The 25,869-nt window shown below is 33.9% G+C and overlaps 1 protein-coding gene across 2 annotated transcripts; it reads right to left on the bottom strand.

Annotated features, from left to right (window-relative positions):
• Window positions 1–5,495: 5,495 nt before the first annotated feature.
• On the bottom strand, window positions 5,496–24,225 carry LOC128586732 (calcium-activated chloride channel regulator 1-like). 2 transcript variants are annotated; one of them, XM_053592808.1, is made up of 14 exons: window positions 24,067–24,225; window positions 22,578–22,718; window positions 22,229–22,376; window positions 21,784–21,892; window positions 19,401–19,581; window positions 15,847–16,074; window positions 15,061–15,285; window positions 12,679–12,856; window positions 11,452–11,552; window positions 10,867–11,091; window positions 10,312–10,582; window positions 9,544–9,714; window positions 8,785–9,024; window positions 5,496–6,039 (listed from the first exon to the last, which is right to left on the bottom strand). In XM_053592808.1, the coding sequence occupies exons 1-14, from the start codon at window positions 24,223–24,225 to the stop codon at window positions 5,699–5,701; spliced, it is 2,718 nt and encodes a 905-aa protein (XP_053448783.1). In that variant the 3' UTR covers window positions 5,496–5,698. The 2 variants fall into 2 exon arrangements, with proteins under 2 accessions (XP_053448783.1, XP_053448784.1); XM_053592809.1 differs by having other exon boundaries at window positions 22,578–22,671; window positions 24,067–24,103.
• Between the last annotated feature and the right edge of the window lie 1,644 nt (window positions 24,226–25,869).

The raw sequence follows: 25,869 nt of genomic DNA, 5'->3' as shown, positions 1-25,869 counted from the left end.
GCTTTTAAAAATACTTTTACTTATGTTACAAATGAATATAGTGTGTTTTGTTTTAATTTATGTACATAATATCATATTAGACCTACCATTCTGTGTTTAAAAAACTCAATATAATATATTGGAAATCAGTTTAATATAATAATTTATTTCTTTCAGATGTTGTATGAGTCCCTCATATGAATATACTCCTTTGTATTTGACTAGTTCCCTATTGCTGGATATTTTCTTCTAGTTTTCACTCTTAAAAACCATCGTGTAGTGTCTTATTTCATGTATCCTGAAACACGAACATATATAGGGAACCTATAAGTTGTGTGCATATTTTTAATTTTACTAAATACTACCAAATTGCTTCAGGAAAAAGTCCTTATTTATTCTCATTTTTACCAAAACTTGATACTGTTACAGGGTGGAAATAGTCTCTACTTGGCTTTTAAAAAATAATCTGTATTTCATTTTTTTTATGATTTAACCCTCCCTAGTTCTCATTCGTAGTTTCCTTCATCTTTTTAATGGTTATGGGTCTAAGATAGCTGTATATCTTCTACAAGCATGGAGCATCTCTCTATTTTTTGTGTCTCCTTCAATTTCTTTCATTTATGTGTTACAGTTTTCATTATAGAGAGCTTTTACTTCTTTGATTAAGTTAATTAAGTTATTTGTAGCTATGATAAATGGGATTATTCTTGGTTTCTTTTTCAAATTGCTTATTGTTGGTATATAGAAATGCTACTAAGTTTTGCGAGTTGATTTTGTATCTTGCAACTTTATTGAATTTATTAGTTTTAATAGTTTTTTAATAGAGTCTTAGGGTTCTCTAGATATAAGATCATATAATCTTTAAACAAGAATAATTTGACTTTTTTGCAATATGGATGCCCTTTATTTCATTCTTTTGTCCCATTTCCCTAGCTAGAACTTGTGATATATGTTGAATAAAAGTGGTGAAAGTGGGCATTCTTGTCTTGTTCCAGATCTTGGAGAAAAGGCCTTTGGTTTTTCCCCATTGAGTCTGATAATAGTTGTGGGTCTGTCATATGTAGTATATGGCTTTTTTTGGTTATTTTTTTCATTGGTTAGGGATACTGGCATCATACTGACTGGTAGAAATGTTTGCCAAACATTGGTGCATTCCTACTTTATTGGGAATGCTTCTAATGGTTTCTATAATTATTATGCTTGGTGTAAAATTTTCTGAGTAATCCAATAAGGTTTATTTCAAATCCCAGTTTGCTAAGCTATTCTTTGTAAAAATCATAAATAGGTAGTGAATATATCGAATGTTTTTTCTGTATCTATAAGAAATTCATGATTTTTCTCCTTAATCACGGTAAATTGCATTGATAGAAGTTTTTTATTTTTATCATGTTTATTTCATTTGAAACTCATATATGGAATTGAATTAATTCTCAATTGATGATACACTGTCACATTGGTCAATGGTTTGCTATTATATTATTTTACTTATTTTTATTATCCATAGCCCTATTCCATTCCCCCTACCCTGGAAAGCTTTTACTTTAATAAGTTTTTAACAATTTAAATGTCTACTCCACTCTCTTCTTGCTTGATAGTTTCTGAACTGTGTAATATTATTGTTTTCCTATAGATGAGATTTATTTTCCCCTGAGATTCTGTCTTTTGCTTTATTTTGTGAAGTTTGAATATAATATGTTTACATGTGGATTTTGGGGTATTTATTGTGCTTGGTGTTCTTTGAGTTTGTTGGTCCTGTGATTTGATATCTGTCATTAATGTAGAAAAATTCTCAGCTATTATTATTGTAAATATTTATTTTGTTCTTTTCTTTCTCCTCTTATTACCTCTATTGCATTCATGTTACACCTTTTGTAATTATCTTACAGTTTTTAAATATTCTATCTCTCTTTCTCGTTTCCAGTTTTGGAAAGTTTCTATTGACCTATTTTTAAGTTTACTGGTTCTTTCTCATTTGTTTGTTTTGTTTAGTTTGAGACAGAGTCTTGCTCTGTTGCCCTGGTTGGAATGCAGTGGTGTCGTCATAGCTCACAGAAACCTCAAACTCCTGAGCTCAAGCAATCCTCTTGTCTCACCCTCCCAAAGAAGCTGGGACTACAGTCATGTGCTACCATGCCTGGCTTATCTTTCTATTTTTTGTAGAGATGGTTTCTTGCTCTTGATCAGGCTGGTTTCAAACCCCTGGCCTCAAGTGATCTTTCCACCTTGGCCTCCCAGAGTGTGAGGCTGACAGATGAGCCTGGTTACGCATACTGATGGTTCTCTTGGCTGTTACTGATAAGTCCATCAAAATCATTCTTCATTTCCATTGCAGTGTATTTTTATTTCTAGCATTTCATTTTGATTCTTTCTTTAATTTCCATGTTTTTGCTTTTATTACCCATGTTCCTGTTCTTGAATATTGTTCCCTTTGCTATTAAAGGTCTTACAATATTAATCATACTTATTTTAAACACTTGGTCTAATCTGATAATTCCAAAATTTCTGCCGTATCTGAGTCTGGTACTGATGCCTTTTTTGTCTCCTTAGACTGTTTTCTTTCTTTCTTTCCTCCCTCCCTCTATTCCTTCTTCCTTCATTTCATTTCAGTTCATTTGATTTCATTTCATTTTTAGCATGCCTTGTTAAGTATTTGTTGAAAGCCAGACATGATGTATTGGGTAAAAGAAATGGTGAAAAATAGGCTGTTAAAGTGACATTTCGTGTTACTTGGTTAGGAGTTAGATCATGTTTACTGTTTGCTGTAGGGTCACAATTTTCTCTAATATTTTGCTTTTGACTTCCTGCCTGTCTTTGGGTTTCTCTAGAGACTGCGTCTCAAACTGGGTCTCAGGGTTACAGTTCTTTAATCCATAATCTCTTGTTCATACACGGCAGCCTGTTAATGCAGTGGTAAGGGGTGAGGGGAGGAGAGGCATTGCACAGTCCTTGGTTAGTTCTCGGTCTTCGTCTCCCTGTGCTGTGGCCTTCAACAGGTGCTTTTCAGCTGTTTTCCACTTTGATGAGAGAAGAATGTTAGAGCATCTTGAGTTGGGCATTTTCCACGTTGATGAGAGAAGAATGTTAGAGCACTCTGGAGTTGGGCATTTTCCACTTTGATGAGAGAAGAATGTTAGAGCACTCTGGAGTTGGGCATTTTCCACTTTGATGAGAGAAGAATGTTAGAGCACTCTGGAGTTGGGCATTTTCCTCTGCCAAGTGAAGATGAGGAAAAGTTGAATATTTCCCTTCCTCAAGTTAGACTCTTGTAAAACCCAAGTCGGTCACACGCTGGTAAAATTGTTTTTCCTGAGGCTAGGCTTTTCTTAAGGAGAACAGAATGCTCTGGGTATATTTCCAAAAGGTAACTTTTCCATCTCCCCTTGCTGAAACTCTGAGGGTATTATCCTCTACTCCTCACTCTGAGAACTTTGTAGGGCTCCTGAAGAAAGACTCGGGAAAGTGTGCACATCCCTCCCAGGCTACCACAGTTTCTGACTCCCCCACTCATCCGTACTGAGATGCTGACCAGTCATCGTTTAGTGTTTAACTGGCATTGGCTTCTCTGGCAGGTTGCTGTTAAGCTGTGAGTCTCTGAATTTGCCTGTCTCTCCAAATTTTTAGTAGCTGGTTGAGGTGTTAGTGAGTTCAATTCTCTAGCAAATTTAAGAAGAATTGTTGCCTTTTAGTTCAGCTTTTTTTCTTGTTGGGAGGATGGGAAGGACAACTTCTAAGCTTGTTACATGTCAAACTGGTGGTATTGCTTTTTCCACTTTTTGTAAAGATGGGCTCTTCTTGCTCAGGCTGTTTTCAAACTCCTGGCCTCAAGCAATCCTTCTGCCTCAGCCTCCCAATGTGCTAGCCCGCTTTGTTTTTTTATTTTTACATGATCAGAGTTTGGACTTTTAGGTTAAAATATCAGACTAATGGTTTCAAAGTTTTCATTTTGAAGAAGCATTGTGGTTGAATTATACTTTTCTGCATGTACTGAGATGATCATATCATTTTTCTTTTTAATTGGTTACTGTGATGAATTACATTGATTTTTTTTTTTTTAGTATTAAATCATATTTGGATTCCTGGGATAGATTGAACTTGGTCATGATATATTATTATTTTTCACATATTTTTCTGGATTTGGTTTGGTAATATTTTATGACTTTATTTTCTGAAAGTTTAGGTGTGGGTTCAGATCCATGTCAGTAAGTGGATTAGTTTTCATTATAATAACTTCTTACAATTCCATGTGCACATATTTTATAGATACTTTTGGATGTAATGGGGTAAAGTTTGGATTTGTTTTGTGGGCATAAAAGTATTCATTAACTTATTTGATAAACCTTTATTGAAGATGTACTATGTATTAAGTACTATTCTAGTGCTGAGGATATAGCAGCAAAAAAAAAAAAAATCCCTGCTCTAATGAAGCATCTTGGTAATACCCTTAGGTCCTAAAGATGGTCTCAGAATAGAAATAGAACTTTATTGTAGTGCTCCACATTTCATCCAAAAGTTCATTTCATGACTAGTGCTAAAACTTTAATATACCACTTAAAGAATATTACAGGGGTACACACATTTTGGTTACAGAATTTGCTTTTGTACATTTCAGGTCAAAATTATAAGTGTTTCCTTCATCCAGAATGGGTGCATTGTGCCTGTTAGCTATTAATTAACCAAACTCCTCCTCCCCCTCACTGACTTGATTCTCATTGAGTTATAATTCCATACGTGCACATAAATGTTGATTGACTTAATTCCAATTTAGTATTGAGTTCATGTGATATTTGTTTTTCCATTCTTACCGTACTTAATATACAACTTTACTTATTTATTTATTTGTTTTGAGACAGAGTCTTGCTCTGTGGCTTGGGCTAAAGTGCTGTGGTATCAGGCTAGCTCACAACAACCTCAAACTCCTGGGTTCAAGTGCTCCCCCTGCCTTAGTCTCCTGAGTAGCTGGGACTATGGGTGCCTGCCATAGCACCCAGCTAATTTTTTTTTATTTTTCTTAGGGATAGAGTCTTGCTCTTGCTCAGGCTGGTCTCAAACTCTGGAGCTCAAGGACATCCTCTTGCCTTGGTTGGCCTCCCAGAGTGCTAGATTATAGGTGTGAGTCACTGTACCCGGCTACTACTTTTAATCAATGATAAAAACAAATTTGACCTCTTTACTACTATTTTTCATTGAAAAATTGTGGTCCCTTTTGACTACAGCTTATGTAAAGATTTTCATTAATAATAAAAAATGAAATATAAGTAATTCTATAAAATATTTGCTGCTATATGTATATGAATATTTCTCAAATGGATAGATACATTTTGATTCGTTAATATACCAAATGAGTTTGTAGCACACTCTGAAAATGTTTCTTTAAAAGCTTACAGGTATAAATATATATCTTCTTTTCATATTAAAAATTAATGAATGGATTGCTTAAAGACAGAAAATGGTATACTCATTCTGACTTATATTTAGCAACTCAGTATTAATTAACTCAAGTAATTAGGAAATTATAACCTTCATACATTCACTTTTATATTACAGAGTTTTATAACAATAAATATAGTAAATTAAATTCTAAATAAATGTTTACTGGATGTGCAAAACATTGAATTTTAGTTCTAAAACAATTTCTAGTTTATTTATTTTGTAGGTTACATTGTTTGCATTTGTTAGGTAGATTCCCTCTTATATTTGTGTTCCACAAACAATTTCTAGTTTAAAACATAGATAAAATCACAGCTAATCCAAACATTGTCAAAATGATTGCAGAAATCTTGGTACCCAGGGCAGCGGCACTGGACTCTGGTGGAGGAATAAGCTTAGTTGCTTGTGCAATGTTAGAAACCTCTGAAGTAAGACCGGGTTCATGGATGGCTTGAATTGCAATATAGAATATGGTGCCATTTTCTATTTTATTAGGTTCTGGTTTGAACTCAAATTTTTCTGTAGAACCAGCCACTTTAGGTATCAGACCAGAAGTGTTCACTAAAGAAGCATTATTAAAATCTTCTTGGATGTCCAGAAAATGCGTACTTATTCTTATAATGTATCTGTCAGCTGGAAGACAAATAAGATACTTCATGAATATTAATCACCAGGATTCCTTGCTGCTACCTCACTGCCTTACATTTGGGAGCCTAAGAAATGCACCCTAGGTTTTAGTTAAAAGAAATTCCATTATTTTTGTTTGATTATTCCACCTTCTTTATTTTAAGGACAAATATGTGGGCAGTTTTTTTTTTTTTAATGTAGAGTTACCTAGTCCATAAACTGCTATTACTTGAATGAGAAAGGAAAGGAAGATGATGACATAAATGTTTCATTCTACACTGCTTTTAGAACTCTATCAGTCATTAGTATAAAAATATATCCTCACATTCTGAAATGTGATGAATGATAAAATATCAAATGTCCTTTTTGGAGTGAAGACTTCATTTTTAATCTTGTCATGAAATGATGAAAATATTTCAAGTGTGTGTGTGCTTAATTTAAGGCCCCTTTTTCTCCATAAATAGGCTTTATCCTATTACTATTACTCTTCACAAAAAATGTGTTCCTTTTAGATGGGTTTATCTATCCCTCCCTCTCTTCCCCTCTCTTTCTTTTAATTCAAATATTCTATTGCAAAATTTTGCTTTCTTGACCTCGATCGCATTATTTGGTCCCTTCTCTCCCTGCAATACGCCTTGCTCCTGCTAAGTATGCAAATTGTACTCATGCAAATCATACTCATCCAACCAAAGCCAAACTTCATGAAGTCTTGTTCAAGTATCTCATTCACTGTAATGATTCTCTTCCATAAACTCCTATTACATGGAATGGTTTTCCAGATTATTTTTTGGAGGTTCAATTTTTCATTTTGATTATACCCTATTATTCTTAAGGGCAAAGACTATGTGTTCTCCTTTTGTGTCTGTCACTCAAGGCAGTTGGTATTGTGTTGAACATCTATTTGATCGCTTTAATTACTTGTTAGCCAACAATATAGTTGTTAAATTAAAACCAAAAATGATATAATCAGAAAATTATAAAATATTAAAATATCTACTTGTTTTAGAAATTCTAGGTCATTTAGTCTAGTTTGCATGTTTGACAAATACAGAAATTGTGTCCCAAGGAATTTAAGTGCTTCATTTGAGATTACATAGAAATTCATTTATTCTTTAAGTTATTGCTGCTACCTTACTTTTGTGATGTCTGTAGATAACATTTGACAGTCACTACTAACCCTTCCTATTTATCACCAGGAAAGAGGATTAGAGCCCACATATTTTATGCATTTTTGGTTATACATTGGGATGTTCTTTCCCTCTCAGTGTCCAGATATGTAGTAATTCTCGTACTTTTAGTTCCTATAATCTGCATGGGTGATTTTTATTATGAACCCTATCTTGAACTGAAGACCTGATGTTTACTGAATTCATTGTAGAACTAAGTATTTGGTTAATCAATTTCATCTGTGGCTTTTTCAGTGACAATATTGCTATTTTTCACTTTTAATAAATTCTGCCATATGTTTAGGGGTGATAGCATGAGAAAATAATGTATTTTGGAAGCTGTCATGATAAGGGTTTTCAGCATCGAAATACAAAAGAAATGTTTGTGGTTATGTTTCCTCTGGCTTTTGAATTATTTTCTGTTGTAAAATAATGATAAAAAATACAGCTTGAAAATGCTGTACAATGAAAGATTAATAAATTTCTTTTGAGAGTGCACATAGGGGTTTATTGTAATTCAGGAGAACGAATGCTGAATACTTGATGTTTTTAGCGCTGACAATTTCTGAGATATCATATATATCTACATTGCATCTCGCTTTCATTTTCCCACTTTACAGGGAATATAGCAAAACTGGATTTACCCTATAATAATCTACTAGAGTACACAATGTTGGCCTATGGTAGGCATTCAATAAATATTGATCAAATCCTGTTAAATTTGGAGCAAAGATACAAGTAATCCTACAATTTAATCCTGTTAAATTTAGAGCAAAGATACAAGTAATTTAAACTTTCTGGAATTAGGATAATTTGTTAGTAGGACATTTAAATACGTTAGATGTTTTGGGGCTTGAACTTTACTCAAACTCCATGAGCAAACCTCTCAAATGAATGAGTTTCTCTGGACATGAGCATCTTGCTCAGGGACACCTTTAGCTAATTTGGCTAACTACTCTCATTCTTCAAGAGTCAAGTCAGGGATTATTCCCCTGGAAACCCTTTTAGGATATACCCTGTGATCTTTACAACCAAGTAGAGGTTTGTGGTCTACCTGTGAGCTGCTATATCATTCTCTGTTTACAACAGCTTATTTTTATTACACTGAATTATGTTTATTAGTGTGTCTTCTGTACTCAATTGACTGTTGAGAGTAGGGATTTGCTCTTAGGAACATAATAGTGTGAAAATGCATAAAAAGGTTAATAAATGAATGAAATGGTGCAAGCACAAAAATATTTCCAATTTTTTTTTTTCTTGGCAGGGAGAAAAGAATGCCTCAGAAGCTGTTAACCCAGTCTTCTCAAAGTAATTTCTAATATGTTTCAAATTGTGAGAGGCAATTTGGCAGAAAAGAATCTGACAAGACTGGGCTAGAGTATTTCAAGTACTACATACAGAAATAACTCGAGCCAGTACAGTTATCTCTCGGAGCCTCAGTTTTCAAATCTGAAAATAATTAGATAATGGCCCATAGCAGTCACTTTGTAAATGTTATTTATAAATGGGACATTAGAAAATTCTTAGCAAATTAAAGACAATGGGATTTCTTTTAATATATTTTAAAACATAATTTCAAGCTTACCTTTTCCTTTATCGAGGACCTTACCAGGGGCAGTCCATGAAAGTTGAATGTGATCGTTTTTAAACTTAGCCTCAAGATCTGTTATTTTGCCAGGAGGAAACACATAAGTGTGATTACCACTAGGAGGCACTCCTGATACAATAAATGACCCTCCAGAGGTTACTCTACTGAAGTTTTCTACTTTAGCTTCTGCCATATCATCTTCGACTTCGGGTCTGGGTGGGTTCAGTATAATCTTACCTGCCAAAAAAATAATTTTATCACGTTTCACATTGTCATGTCTTTTCTTTAGCTTGTAAGCTGATTTGCAGCTGTGGAGGGTTAAGACTGTTGGTAGACATCCAAAAAGTTAAAGTTTTTAGTGAAAAAATTTTGTTTTATTTATGTCATTTTAAAATTGATGAGGAGACATTTTGGTATGTTAAAACTATCTTTTAACCTAACTGTTTCTCCTACATCATGTAAATATTTTGAGAACCAGGACTGTGTTTTATTTATCTTTGTAGCTCCTGCATCTAATGCAGTGCTTTCAATATAGCAGGTGCTTGAAAAAATGTTTTTAATGTAAATGAAATGAACTGAAGGGGATGTGATCAAAACATGTGGAAACAAAAGTCTATGCTAGATCCATTAATACAAATATGGTTTTGAAACACACAGATGATTACATCATTATATACTCAGGTTTTCTATATTTTCAATGTTTGCCATACACAATTTACCTAAATAACAGGCACATTTTATTTCAGTGTTACTTACCATTTTCAACGTATCCCGGTATATACAGAGCTTTGTTTTGTCCTTGTCTTAAACTTATCCTAGCTGTGTTTTCTCTTGCCTGGGCACGTACTTTTAAACTATATCTACCATTTCCATGGTAATCTGTAAAATATCTTGAGTAGATGCCATCATTCTTGACAGTATCAGCACCTTGATATTGAAATGTAATAATTAGTTATCCAATAAAGTAAAAATGACGATGATGACTATTTAGGAGCACTGGTGATGCCAGCAACTTAAAAGATAGTATCACACGGTGTTTTAAGTTCATGAACCCTGGAATCAAACTGTTGTAGTTAAATGCTTTGCTTTGGTTGAAAGCTTAGCTTTCACAGGAATCACTTGCTAGCTTTGTGATTTTTGGAAAAGTTTGACTAATGGTAGGCATTCAATTAATATTAGTATTACTACTATTATTATTTCATAAAGGAAGCTTATCAAGACAAGGAAAATATGACTGAACCAGAGAAAGCATATATGGAACACCGACATTAATAAAAATAGAGAAAAACTGTCCATTTTTTTCATAGGAAAAGTAAAGTTTGTTCATAAAATTAAAAAAAAGATAAATGTGCTTGTGGCCATGACTTGTCAGATAACTGAGTAAAAAACTTTAAAAATATTATAATTTAATTTAATTTACCTTAAAATACAATTCACTAGCAAACACAGGAAATACTGACTTCCAGATCATGGAACTATGGGAACGTTTTAAGTCTAGCAGAAGTCAGTGCAGTTTCTCATTACCTGCACCATTGTCCCAGAGCTCCAGTGTCACTTGATGTCCATCTTCAGTTTCTATGATGGCCGTTACATTGATTCCCAAAACAGGCAAAAACCCTTGACTGACTTGTGCATAAACAATCATTGGGCCAGGGTAGTGAGCTGTATTTTGACTCATGTGAGCAGTTGCAATTACTGGGAGTGTGGTAGGGCTTCTTGCTCGAGTGGTCACTGTCATTGTCAGCAATTGAGATTGGGCATGCTTATTTAGAAGGCTGTAAGTCCAGGTGCCTGTCTGAAAATCAAAAATATGATTTCTATTTGGGAGCTTTGGTAATATTTTCCTATTCCCTGTTTGGAATATAAAATTAATTAGAAACTGAAGCAGAGTAATAATGATTTTTAATATCTGATTTTACAAGCCAGTAAATAGTATGGTTATGGAGTCCTAATTATTTTATTTGACTTATTTTCTTACGACAGATGATTTCTCATTATTTTAATGTTGATGTTGTTATCTTCATCTTTAAAAAATGGAAAATTGATTAACAAAGCATAGACAGAAAAGAATAGACCTACTTCTGCGATGCCTCGTATTTGAAGACGGGCAGACCGAATATTTAGTTGATCTTCTTTGAAATCTGCTGTATTATATTTTTTTCCTTTTGGATCTTGAAGAAGAATTTCTGGCTTTTGTATTGTCCACGTGACAACAAAGAAAGTGTCATTTCCAATTGTACTATCTACAGGCACTGTACCATTTATCCAATTCTTCCTTGCAATATTCAAGGCTTTACTTTCCAACTGTTGTGTAAATAAAAATAACAAACACATAAAACCCCTTTGTTAGTATAGGCTGTGGAATTTCTAAGTTTAGTCAGTTAAGAGTAATTTTAAATTTGTTTTTATGATCTCAGTTAAAATAACTAAGGATTATTTTAAAGAACTTTCCAAATAAAAAGCATACATAATTATAAAGAATAGAAGATTCAAAAGAAAAGGTGGCTGTATACTGGAAAGCAAATTCAGTAAGGATGTTTTCCTTCTGGGTACCTGAAATATTTTGGGGCAAATGAGTTATTTTTTAGAGAAAGAAGAGTTCATAATTAGGATAATAAAAATGGATTACAACTGTGAGAAAACAGAATTTTTTTATATACTGACCTGAAGAGCCTGTTGAAAGATATTGCCGCTTCCAGATGAAATTCTGCTAAAAGAATCGATAAGGCCACTTATGTCCTTATTGGCAAAAAACTTACGTCCTCCTAAAATGGAATTTTAAATGGGAAAATTATATTTGTTATTATGCTGTCATCAATATGGTTTAAAATCTATTTAAAATCAAAAGTTCTTTTTAAACTTGCAAAAGATGAATTTCCCAGACCTTTATATTATGAACTTTAAGTTTATCAGTGTCCCAGATGTAATCCTATTAACTAAAAACTTGTTCAAAATAAGTAAGATAAGTAAGAATGAAGGAAACTAAAAAACAGACCAAGTTTTATTGTTTTTGCACACATACATCAATCATCAAATGTAAGTGCCCTCCGCATTACTAAAAGTGGTTGAAGAACTAAATAATCTTATAAAAAGAAAGGTAGTTCTTTTGAACCACCTGCTTACAATAAAGTAGAAATTGATTGAGTACAGAAAATACATGATATAGAAATTAATGAAGAGGGAGATTAGTTGAATGTAAAGAGTTAGGAAAAAATAGATTGCAGAGAACAAGATTTAACACAAGTGACTGTTATAAATATAACTGAATACATACTATCGGCTTAATGAGTGACAGAAAGATCAGCTGGAAGGTTATTGAAGTAACCTAGGCAAGGGTCGTGAGAGCTAGATTGTCATAGTAGTGGTAGCAGGACTGGATAGAAAGGGGAAATACAGAATATTCCAAACCAAGATTTAACAAAATTTGGTGAGGTGGGAAGCTGGGTGGGATGATTGAAAGAGCTTTGAAGCAATAAAAAGGACCTTCTGGCCTTAGGCAAATTGTACTGCCTAGGTTTCTACTCCCTCATCTATAGAAGAGCAATGCCTGTATTGCTACTGTGGGATTGAGTGGGATTTTGGAATTGAGCAATAATTTTGGACATGCAGCTGAGTAATCAATCAAGGAAGAAGTTTTCCTTGTAGAGGTTTTGACAGAAAACAGGGCAGGGGAGTGAATGAAGACAGAAAACGCTAAATATATTAGAAGAAGCTGATTCGTGAAGAAGTAGAGGAGGGGGAAATAATTTGAATTTGAAGGGCAAGATAGGACAAAGATTAATTTTTAGGATAAATAAATTTTTAGTAGCTTTATAGTTTAAGGAGAAAGAGCCCCTGGAATAGGAGAGACTAGAAACTTATTTTTTATTCAAACTTTCTTCCAAAGTTTACCTGTCATTTTTGACAGAGTCTCTAGTTCTCTGGCAGCAGAAGGTCCCAAAGCAATGGTGTGGATGATTGCACCACTTTGTTTTACCTCCTCAAAGCAGGAACTTATTGTATCATCTTCCCCATCTGTTAGTAATATGATTTCAGAACCAGAAGTACTCTGGTTGCTCTGGGTGATTACCTGATAGTGAGAAGCCAGGTTATTAATTACAGAATACCAAATCTTAATATGTTTTAAATTAGAATGAACCTGTTCTTTGGGCTTGGAAACATCTTTAGTCCTTTGCATCAGAATAAACAAGGAGACTTTTTGGCATTGTTATTTTAGGCTGAATTGACGTATGGAAATGAGTGTAATTTACAGTGGTCTTGTAGGTTTTCAAAGTTGAGTGTTACTGCTTCTAATCCATTCAGGTATTCTTCTGCTACCCAATAGAGGAAAAAATAAAGCACTTGAAATAATGCCTGGAACATAGTAAGTACTCAGTGCTTATTAGCTATTGTTTTTATTATTATCCCAGGAGATAGTTGGGGTAGAGGCAAGTGACACAGGCAGTTCTGGAAGACTGCATTTCAAGTCATGACCAGAGGTGGGTTGCAAGGTTGAATGATGTGGAATGTCGTTTCAAATGCATTTTATTTGGTCACTGTTGTAGAATCTCAGTACAATCTGGGAGGGGGCTAGGGCGAACTTCGACCTGCCATGAAGAGGAACGTTTATAAATTACTACAAATATTTTTTTTTCTTTTCATCTTTTCCTGGATTCTACCAGGAATATTGGCCAAGAGCTTTGGTGTTAGATATCTGGAGAGTAAATTCCAGATCTGTCATTTGCTAACTAGAAGAGCTAGTGTTTAGTTTTTCTCAAGACTACATAGGAAAGTACATACACATATATTGTGTAGTACATATAGAGTTCTATAGGTGGTTTAGTGGAATGATTAAGTTTATGGACTTTGGAATCAGAAAGACCAGGTTTTGAATCCTACATCTGTCAATTATTGACTATATTATCTTAAGAAAATTTAATTATTCTGAACCTCGGTTTCCTAATGTGCAAATGGGAATAAAGATATTACCCAATTCACAAAGTAAATGGTAAAGATAAAATAAAATCATCCTTAGTGTAGGATATGGTTGATAAATGTTAGCTATCAATATTATAATTTTGTCAGTAAAATGCTTATATATTGATATGGTTTATTATGTAAGTAATTAAGAGCTGCTTATGGCTCTGAATGTGTTTTGACAAAATCTATTTAGCAATAGACTTTGTGGTCAAAATGTCATAAAATATATATGAAAATATATTTTAAAATGTATGAACCAATATGTGCTTATATTCTGACATATTCCCAATGTATAGTTCTTGTCATATTTTAGAAGTGAATAAACGTATATAAAAAGAATTATAATTTTGTTTTGAGACAGAGTCTTACTTTGTCACCCTCGTAGAGTGCTGTGATATCATAGCTCATAGTAACCTCAAATTCTTGGGCTCAAAGCGATTCTCTTGATTCAGCCTCCCTGGTAGCTGGGACCACAGGTGCCTGCCACAACGCCCAGCTATTTTTTAGAAATGAGGTCTTGCTCTTGCTCAGGCTGGTATCCACCAGGCAATCCACCCACCTGAGTGCTAGGATTACAGGCATGAGCCAAAGCATCGGCCTGTAATTATTATCATAATACTTTCTTAAGCATTTACTTATCTCACATAACTTCCATAATTAAATGAGAGAGGTGCTATTAATACTTACATTACTTTGGTTGGGGAAACAGACATTTTGAGTTGAGTTGTTTACTCAAAATCATTTAGCTAATCAATATTAGCCAGGATTCCAGGTTTGTCTATATCCAAAGCCTGCCCTCTTCTTTAAACCAATGTTTTATAACAGATACCATGTGGAAAGTTAACAGATGCTATTAATCAATGTCCTGGATGACGGTAGCAATCTCTACTTTAAGGCAAAAATAAAATCTATTAAGGCAAAATATATGTATATTTTTCCACAGTCCCCTCAATGGTATTATTTTCTGCTCACTGAAGTTCAGACTGTGGGAGTCCTAGAGAAATGGGGAGCTCCTCAATACAATCATGATGATTGTGTGCACACTGAATTTTTCTTTCCTTACTTACCCAATGCAACTTAATACCTCAGGAGGATGTCAGTGGAACAGTTGCACTCAGAGAGGTGCTAACCTTAACAATAGGTAAGTAGGAAAGGCTACTGTTTTTTTCTCATAAATAATTGACCTTGATTAGGCCACAGTATGATTAAATGATGGACCCATGAACTCATGTGCCTTGTTCAAAGGTAACTGGACAAAATTAAAAGCAATAGTAAGTAGCAAATGATATTTAAAAAGAAAAGTTTTAATTTTACCTGGAATCCTGCTCTGAGTCCACTGCAAATTGAAGTTCCACCATCAGCTACTTGAGGCAGCTTGGCAGTGATCTTTTGGTAAGTGTTACCATCAGTTATTTTTATAAGATTATTTTGGATTTCAGCAGAATTATCAAATGTGACCATCCCAACCAAGGATTCCTTTTCAATAATTTGAATCAAGTAGAGTTCTGCCGCTTGATTCAATCGAAAGAGACGATCTTCCTATAAGAAAAAGGTGTGTGACCAACTCCTGAGACTGTTCAAATCTTGATGGATTAATGACAGATGCATGGGCCATAAATCATGATAGTAATTCATTGATATATTTAAAAATTTAACTTCATTCTATTTAAAAAGTTGAAGAAAATCTTAAGAAATCAGTTATGTTAAACTTGGAAAAGCTTTAAGTCTCTCTCTCTCTACATATATATATATATATATTTTGTTTGTTTGTTTGTTTTTTGTTTTTTTTGGAGACCTAGTCTTACTTTGTCACCCTCCATGGAGTGCTCTGGCATCACAGCTCACAGCAACCTCAAACTCTTGGGCTTAAGTGATTCTCTTGCCTCAGCCTCACAAGAAGCTGGGACTACAGGCACCCGCCACAATGCCTGACTAATTTTTTATTGTAGTTGTCATTGTTGTTTGGCAGGCCAGGCCTGGGTTTGAACCTGCCAGCCCTGACGTATGTGGCCAGCGCCCTAGCCGCGGAGCTACAGGCGCTGAGCCAAAGTTTATGTTTCTATTAGCTAAAATACTTAAGAGGGCAAAAAATTATCTTACTGTTTTCATGCTCCCAGATTTATCAAGTACTAAACAGACTACTCGCTGTTTAGACTTGAGCAATAAAATTGTAGGACGGGGTGGTGGGTTCTTTCCCGTCATGGGAGATACATTCTGAAAATCTTGAGATTCCATGATTATGTCCCATGTGCTTTTGCGATTGCACATTTTGTTTTGTAGATTTGGAGCCTCTGTGTTGTGTGTTTCTGCTGTACAAAATTCAGTTACCTGAAGAAACAAAAATCAATTAGAATACAAGATTACAATAATTTGTGAGGTATTACCTTCCTTTTCAAATGTGTAGCTAACTAATTATGACTTAGTTATAATTAGTCATATATGCTCTGCAGATTTTATCACCTGACAATTCACAATTACTTCATAGTCTTAACATTCTGACAGCCATTTGCTTACTTGAATGGAGAGGAAGCGGTAAAGCTCTCAATATGTACCAATAAAGTTTTTTAAAAGATATAGATCATGTCATGTTAGTTGGGGTTGGTGGCACCTGGCATGTCTACTTAAGATAACTTTATACTTTCTTCTCTAGACTATTGGGGAGCTCAAACCTTGAATTTAATTTAAGTACAAAGGGACAGGTTTGTGGTAATTTGTAGCTGCCTCCTAAAAGTGTAGTAGAGAAAATGGTCTTTAATTTTTTACGTTTGTTCTACATGTTCATAGTTGATCAAAAAACTTGAGGATAGATATTCTACAACTTGGATCGTGATTGGCTATGGTGAATTTTGACATAAGTAAAATAATACTCCTGAAAAGTAATGGAACTACATGGAGAAAATGAGGAAATGTAATTATTTCTCTTTTAGTAGCAAGTAGTAAATTGTACCCAATAATTCTCGCCAATGAATATTTGAATCTGTGAATATTCTCCAAGTTTTGAAATGTAGCAACTTGGAAAATTGGTCTCACAAACTAGAGAGGAATTCAGAAAGAAATCATCTTGCCATAAGCCTCAGCTTGTAAGAAATAGTAGTGTCATTATTTTAAGGCTCTCCCCATGCAAAGTCTTTAGATGTAAGCTCAGATTTAGAAGAACTAAATTATTAAATCTGTATACCTTTGATCTAAGTTTTAAGTTTATCTTGTTTCTGATATGACTCTGATCTTCCAAATGGGGTTTTATTGAATGGGAGAAAACTATAGTTTTCAATCAAAGCAATAATTTATAACCAAGTCTTGCTGATAGGAATTGCCTATGAAACCTGATTCCTCTTTCCCCTACCACGACCGGTATTGCCTTTATTCAAGTTTCTCACCTGCCGGTTGCCCTGGCCTTCCGGCTGCTCTCCCTGATTCTGCTATCAGCCAACTATTCTATCCTTCACAATTAGGATTACCTTCCTGAAAGAATTAAGCCGATCACATCAGCAGTCTAAAAGCTAAAAGGATAAAACTGAAACTTTAAGCTTTATAGGTCTGTATTTCTTGTTTCAACCTCATTTCCTGCCTATTGCTCATCACACGTCCTTTGCTTCTAACATGCTGAATTTCTTTATGTCTTTAGAACATGTAAGAAATTTTTATTAGGGTCTTTGCTAACCCAGATGGTAATTTTGTGCAAATTAGAGAAAGGCACCCTTTTCTAAAGTTACTTTACTGCTGTATGCCTGCAGATTGTTCTAATAAATGCTAAAATCTTAATGACAATGATGCAAATAATTTAGGCAATCCTAAACTTGCACAATCATGCATGGCATAGTGCCTTACTGCACTTGTTGCTTTTGTAAATCTGTCTCCTTGTATAGAATACCTTTCCCCTTCCTGCTTTGGCAGATTCATATTCATTTTTTTCAAATCCCAGTTGACAACTCATCTCTTTGGAAATGTTTTCTGATCTCCAGTGGGTGATGATTGCTGCTCCCATAGCCCTTGGTTCATATCTCTCTATTTCTTCTTAGTTTGTATTATATTTTTTCTTGTATCTCTACTTTTCTCACAAAGCTGAGTTCCTCAAGTTGTGTTTATTTCTTTGTTTCCAGTACCTAACATAGTGCTGAGCATGAAGTAGGAACAATGAAGGTTGAGGGAAGGAAACAATGGACTTAAATATCCAATATTTCAGATCAGGTCTCTCCTGAGCTTATGCCCTGGATACAGATGCTATGCAATACATTTAAATTGTGTTACGATAATTAGAAGTTAGTGTTATTCTGGACAAGACACGTGGTTAAAGTATAGTATTTATCTCTGAGCCATGTCTTATATTAGTTGCCCTTCATGTTTTAGCTACATAATCTTCTTATATAATCTTCAGGTAGAGGGCATGAGTTACCTCCTTCTAGTCAAATGCTTTTGGAATTTTTAGTTTGGAACAGACAGTACAAATAATATTCTGATTCTCCTCTTCTGTCACATGGTTTGATATCTGCTTGCATACTGAACTTTCTGACTAGCCTTTGTTGATGCAGATTCAGCAGGTTAAAGAACTTTAAATTTTATCAGAACTAATAGACCTGTGTAAGTATTTGTTGGTAGTGATTTGTTTTATGAAAATTTGCTTCTTTCAAGAAAGTTATGCTTACTATATAAGAATATATAGTAAGAATATATATATAAGGTAGTGTAATTTATTCTGATTTGTTGTTTCTGACAACTTTCATATTTAAAAATTTTTTTTTGTTTAGAAACTTTCATTAAGTAATTATAATATGTTTGCATTAATTAAGATTGGGCTTATCCTGGGAAAGAGACAACTGGCTTTTTGTCCAAATATTTTATAAATTTAAAAAATTAAAAAATTTTACTTACCTTGTGCAAGTACTATGGTAATACTTTACATTAGTTCTTATAAGCCTAACTCCATTGACATTGTGAATTATGTATTATAATTCCCATTTAAAAGGTAAGAGAGCTAACCCTCAGATTTAGTAGTTTTCCCAGAGTGAAACAGCTTGAAATGACAGGCAGATTTTCAACTTCAAGTCTATCTAACTTCAACATACGTTTTCTTATGCACTAAGCTTTATACATTTAAACTAGATATTTCAGGCCAAAGATTAGCCTTGGCGCCTTATTGTGTTGTTATTATTTAATTGGCTAGACCCACTGGTACTTGTGGATTTTTTTTCCTTATGTCTGTTCTATGGAGACAAAGTATGTGTTTTTACAATGCCACTTTGTAGTGGCTGATGTGCTTTAGTGTTAATAAAAAATCTAGAATGGCAGTACTTTCCAAAGCCACATTCTATGTTAGTATGGCTAACACTTAGAAAAGGAATTAAAAGTAAGGTTGTAGCTCTATATATAAATCCACAGAAGTCAAGGGGGCAAAAAGATGTCTATGAGTTTATTGTGTGATGCTAATGAGAAGGGCACAGGGCTATACATCGAAAGAAAAGAAATGGGTTAATAAGAAAAGATGAGATAATTTCCAGACATACCCTGACATGGACTGGAGAAAATGGCCTTTAATTAATTGCCTTATTTTCCTTCCTTTCTATTAGTACACATAATTTTATAGTGGAAAATCTAGTTCCCCTAATTAATTTTTTCTGAAGGGTTCCCTTGTGAGACTGGAAATAGAAGGTACTTACGGAATCTAGACTTTGCATAAACATTATGGATTCTCTTGCCATCTGGGACTTGTCTGGGATAAATGTGCATTTTGCTTCATACAGCCCCATCTTTGAGTCACGTCTACATGGCCTTGTTATACAGCTGCCCCCCTGGCATTCCTTGAAAACCACATTAGTACCAGTGATCTGCGTGGAACATCTATGATGAGAGAATTAGATTACATATATATATATGAAGACGAGGCAAATTATGAATAAGGACCAACCTCTTAAAATCTTTCCCTGATAATTGCTGTAGACAACTGCTGCTGAGTGTCCAGTCTTCTGGACATTACATTTCCACCCAAGTAGGCATAAGTTCTGCCTCTGTTTACCACTAATTTCAATAAGAACAAAGTCGTCAGTTTATATTTATGAAACATTCACTGCTCACTAGTGTGATTAGCAAATCTATTATCCCTGTGACTTTGAGCTAAAAGTGATAGTTACTAACTCACAGGGATGTTGTGATGATCAAAGATATACAGGAATTGCTTCTTAGTGGGAAAGAAAGAATCAAGAATCGGTGGGATCACACCTGTGGTGCATATTACAGGGGTATTTGCGAAACTTGGTAAATGTAGAATGTAAATGTTTTGGCACAGTAACTGAGATAACGCCGGAAAGGCTATGTTAACCAGTGTGATAAAAATGTGTCAAATGGTTTATGAAGTGAGTGTATGATGCCCCATAATCATATCATTATATACAGTTATGATTTAATAAAAAAAAAAGAAAAAAAATTATGCTTAAAATTCTCTTAAATTTCCATAGGTAGTATACACAGATTTATATTTATAGAATTTTTCAACTTACATTTTGAGAACTACTTAGCTAGACTGAAAAAAGAAATAAAAATAATACCTGCATGGAAATGCTCGTACATTCAGACCGTTTGGTCTTCGTGGTAAAGATGATTCGTCAAGTCCCGGGAAGGCAATGCAGGGGTGGGCAGAGTATGGGTAAAGGATTCTAAAGAGTTTCTGTTTACATACAGGATTTACTCCTATTCTGTGTTAACATTAAACTTTATAACTTTAATCCACTTTAATAAATTTGTCTGTATTGTAAGGATTAAGGGGGACAGTGAGTCATATCTTCCAAGAAACTTAGTTCCAGTGTAGGCCTGAACATTATATATGATGTGACTTCACTGCCTCAAAGTGCTTGGCACACAGTAGGAGCTCAATAAATGTTTTAGACACTTATTTTTGCTAATGTATCTTTCTTTATGAGCAATTATAAGAAAACTCAGTCTTTTTTTATCACTTTATCAAATTTTTGTTTGATACATTCTTTGTTTAGCTTTTAATTTATGCCAAAGGGTTAAAAAAAAAATCACAATCCCTAAGAATCTTAAAGTCTAATGCAGAAAATAAAGTTACATAGACAATTACTGCCCAGTGATATAAGTATGAGAAAAACCTGTAGAACACTCCCAAGGGTATCTAACCCCAAATGGAGGAAGAGAAAATATTTCCTTAGGTAAGAAATACTTAAACTAAGTGTGGAAAGATGAACAGGTGTTATTGGGTTAGGGAGGAGTTGTGTGGGATGACAGTGGGAAGAATGTGTCCCGGGCTGAGGGTCCAGTCTGCTTAAAGACCTAAGTCAACTCAGTGGAGATGAAGCAAATAACACAAAAGAGATGGGGCGATGCATTTTTCTATCAGACCTCTGTGCTCTAATATATTTTTTATTTCAAAGACTTATTTCCTGGTATATTAATTTCCATTATTCTTCAGTACTCTTTAAATAATCCATGTGCTTGATATTTTTAACTTGGAAATTTAAACATCTCATCTATTCATAATAGGGCCTACCTATATCCACCCAAAATTATATTCCTTAAAAAATTAATTTACTTGCTTATCCTTTTGAGAAATACATTTCCCCCTCCCGAGAAATACATTTTTTTAAGATCAAAACCTGGCCCCAGCCAAACTGCAACAATGACAAAAAAATAAATAAAAATAAAAAAAGATTATATAAAAATTCATGATAAATATAATAATAAAAATAAATATATTTACCATGAAGCTCTAGTAGCTTAATTAATTTCATTGAAACAGATTTATATTAGAAAGTTGTGAATCAGTCAGAACAAAAGAGATCTCAGATATCTTGGGGATAGGTTATAGCTTTTTCCTTTTTCCTCTGCCCTAATTAACATATTTTAATGTAATCCCTGTGAATGCTGAAATGATTTCCAATTCTGAATTGACTTTGATTCCAAGGTGGATATTTCAATAAACTGTATGAATATTCAACCACTTGAGATAGCCTTCGTTTGCCTAGCCTAGAAACTTAAGGAGGCATAAGTAAAAAGTTTTGAGAACAGATTTGTTCAGTACAATGATACCTTGTTGCTTCAATAGTGTTTTTTCTGGAAATATAGAATGGCCGGTCCAGGTTATACTCATCAAATACTCCCCACTGGAGATGGGCCCACTCATGGACAAATATTCTTCCTATGAGAGGATATTGCCACTTAAAAATGTATAGTTACAATATTTTAGGATAGATTTCTTATATTTTAAGTGTCTTTGCCCATCTCCCCAGCCTAATTGAGATAAGGAACTCCAGAAATTGCTTCTTTTCATTAGGCCAAAGAAGTTGAAATGGGTTAGTGCCAATAAGTGACTAATTTTATTATTAAAAACACAATGAAGTTGAACATAACCAGACTATTTCCAAGTAAAGGTAATACTTAATACCTATTTTGCTCTTCTTAAATCTTTAAAATATGAATTACAATGTTATTTTTTCCCCACTGGAAATCAGAAGTATAAAATAGATATTCCTACCTCGGGGCCCATATGTAGGTAAATTATTACTCAACAAGAAGTTTGGAGTGAAATGTATATATCGTCCCTTTTCTCCACATTGTCCATATTGAAGTGTATAGGGCTCGTCTCCGTATTTCAGATAAGGATCAGCAACTATGACATCTGCCTGAAAAAGCAAAAGAACAAATGAACAAAAACAAACTCCTGGAGCAATAGAAACAAGGACTTTCCGTATACATTAAGAAAAGTTATATTACTGATTTAATGACTAAATTAGTGATTAGTAATTACTAAAAAATTACAAGTATTTATTTTTAAAAGACACAGGAAGAAAGAAGAGGTTTAGGAACTAAATTAAATAACCTACCTGGTCGTATGATTCTTGTTTCGGCATCAAGTACTCAGGTTTTGACTTCCAGGTCATTGGAATGAAAATGCTTACACTCCTGAAATAAGCTCTTCTTTTAGTGGCGTGAAACAAGTAAGTAGAAGCTTCAATTACCATTTCCTAACATGATTAAAAATACCTTGTGTAAAAGTTTCATAGTAAAAGTGAACGTAAAAATATATATGCAAACTAGGAGAGGTAAATCTAAGCTTCTTTTCCCCAAACATTTTGGCAAAAACTGTTTGACAGTTGAATATTACTACATTTCCTCAATCTATAAACTCCTCAGTTTCATATGCTTAAAAATCAACTTTCTGGTTTTTACCTGTCCAGACCTGCAATCAGCATTGTGGGTTAGAGATGGGAATGAAGGTGCCAGATGAGTTATAAAAGTGATTGAGATCAGGAGCCTGTTGACAAATTGCTTATTTAGTCAAACAGACATACTTATGGGTTGTTTAAATACATTAGGAATTTAAAGTTTGGTATATTATTATACTGGATGTGAACTGAAAAAAATTTTTGCTCAGTTTATTTTCAGTTATTCTTCTCATATGGACTGTGTTCATAAAAGACAAAGCTTTACCAAGAAGTAACAAAAATGAAAATACATTGGTTTCAGATCTCAGTTTTGTTACCTAGTGTAAGACCACACAAATCACTTAACTTCTCTCATTGATATAAGGATAACATCTTGTTCTTGTCCTCACAGGGGTATTGGGAGAATCAAAGAATATGTATTAAAATGCTATATAGGTATTGTGTTTGATTATACTGATTAATACAAATGAAATTAGGCAGATAAATCAGCTTTAAATAGGCAATATTTTCTTTAATATAAAACACATATAATTTCTTTAATTTCCTAGAGTAAACCTCTAGGGCAGTGATTTTCAACTGGTATACCAGGCACACTGGTGTGCCACGAAAAGATCTTAGGTGAGCTTGGAAAATTTTTAAAGATCACTAATTAAATTATTTTCAAAAGAAGTTCAAGGCCCAGTAAGTATATATATATATATATTTTTTTTTTTTTTTACTTTTTTTTTAATCAACATAATTCAAGTGTGCTAGAGAAGTTTAACTATAAGTTCAAGTGTCTGTGAGATAAAAAAGTTTGAAAAACACTGCTCTAGGGCTTAGTTATTTGAACTTCATAAAAAGTAACTTTAAGAGGTAAAATTTGAGGATAATTTCCCACTCATTCCAAAATATTTCCGTTAGCTTACTTAGTTGAAAAAAATATTAGTAATTTGGATTTTTAATAACTTATCAGGGGGATGCTAATAGTATTTATATATAATTAAAACATTCTTAAACTAAGGAGATACTGATCTTCTTGACAGTATCTTTGACTAGTATCAAAGCAGTTTTGGCAAGTTATAACTCTAGGTGAGTGCACATGCCTCGACAACATGCCCTAAAAATAGTGAAACACAAATGTATGGATAATAAAACTTTCTCTTACCTTTATTTTTTGAATCAGTTTTTCATCTTCTGGTACAGTGGGGTTAATTGCGATGACGATTCCATCATATCCATTATTACTAAAACTTACCATTGAGCTTTTCACTCCCAGGAAGAGATGCAAAGCTAAGAGAAGAAAAATATTCACACTGAACCCCATTTTTGCACATTACATTAAACCTCTTGGAAAGGTAGGGAGGGTATTTATGCACCGCTTAATTCAGGAATTTGAACTAAGACCAAAATATTTGCATACAGATAATATAGTAAATTATGAAACTATCTTGGTGAATTCCTTATCTTACTCATTCTAAAGATTTAATTGTTAGGAAGCAATGGAGATTATACTGAACACATTTATCATATTTTCTGAGACAGCTGATTGAATGGAGCCATTCTTTTAAATTGTGTGGTTGTCATCATAGCTGTGGGAGGTCATTATTATCATCATTATCACCGTCAAATAGTATTAGAGATCTAAGTCCTAGGAAGTGTTTAGAGAGAAGTACTCTATAAAGGGAGGAGGAACTGAAATTAAAAGCATCAGTAAAGAGCAGATGAAAAAGGACTGTTTTAAGAAAAAATAAAGGAACTAGCATAGGAGTGGTAGTGAAGTAAGTGTGCATATTTCCTTCTTTAGATGGGAATGATATAAGTGGTCTAGATCAGCTGTGATCAAGGAGAATTTTCTATATTACCTTCTGGGCTATTTGGTATACTTTAGTTTTTAATTATTAATGAATGCTTTCAGTCCTTGTGTAGTGTGAAAACTTAGTATGCTTAACTTAAAATTTCCTTTTTGGATTGAATGCAGTTGTTCCTTAGCTTATTGTATGCATAGCATTGAGTTGGCCTTGGGGTCAGATAGATCTAAACCTGACTCTTGCCTTGGTCACTTAACATCGTCAGAGTTGTATGGCTCTCTTTTAGGCCTAGTTTCTTCTCTGTGTTAGCAGCACAATTATGGGATGTTGGAAGAATTAAGTGAGATAATCTTTGGAAAGCACTTCATACAAGACTTTTTTTTCCTTTAATGCCCTAGTTGAACAGAATGTGCAAGACTTCTGAGGCCCAATAAGCAATTAAGAAATATTATCCGTTATCATTAAACATAATATATTATGAATACAAACCTTGCTATAAATTTTTGCCAATTAAATTCCATGTTTTCATTGGCTTATTTTGAAAAACTTTTAAAGATAGTCTTCTAGTGTTTAACTGCGGAATAAGGAGTCACCAAGCCTGCCTGGGAACAACTAGAAAAGAAACTGTCGGAGTGAAACTATTACATATAAACTTTTTGAAATGCTCTTGATTAATCCCCATCTTTGGACAATATCCTATCCTTGATTATCCAGCTTAGATGTAGCTTTACCCATAAAATCCTCCCAAATCATTCATATTAGAAGTAATCTTTCTTTGAACTTGTTTGAACCACCATATTCATGTATTACCTGTATTACATTTGTTATTAATATACATTATTCATCTCCCTGCTACATTATAAACTCCTTGAAGGGAAGAGATTAGTTTTTCTGAGTTTAACCTCCTTCAACCTCAATTTCCTTAACTGTTAAATGAAGACCGTAATGAAACTGCCCTTACAAATTGATGAAGAAGTGCAAAGGGAGAACTAAAGGGCCCCCAAACTCTGTGAAAGAACAGGTCCAAGTTAAAATAGAGATGATAATCAAACTCTGTGAAGGGACAAGGTTAGCAAAAGTAATAATAATCAGCCACTGTCCCCTTGTTTGCTTGATAATAGTCACTGTCCTTGTTTGCTTCTCTGTATTTGCTGTCCTAG

Source organism: Nycticebus coucang, chromosome 5 (genome assembly GCF_027406575.1).
Source record: "Nycticebus coucang isolate mNycCou1 chromosome 5, mNycCou1.pri, whole genome shotgun sequence".
NCBI classification, from domain to species: Eukaryota; Metazoa; Chordata; class Mammalia; order Primates; family Lorisidae; genus Nycticebus; species Nycticebus coucang.
This window is presented reverse-complemented; position numbering and strand designations above follow the sequence as displayed.

Excerpts from the sequence above, each read along its gene's own strand:
- LOC128586732 (XM_053592808.1), bottom strand. The coding sequence starts at position 24,225 with ATGGGGTTCAGTGTGAATATTTTTCTTCTCTTAGCTTTGCATCTCTTC. Across the intron at positions 22,377-22,577 it reads AACAAGAATCATACGACCAG|GCAGATGTCATAGTTGCTGA; the intron begins GTAGGTTATTTA and ends TTGCTTTTTCAG. Across the intron at positions 6,040-8,784 it reads GGTCCTCGATAAAGGAAAAG|CTGACAGATACATTATAAGA; the intron begins GTAAGCTTGAAA and ends TTTGTCTTCCAG.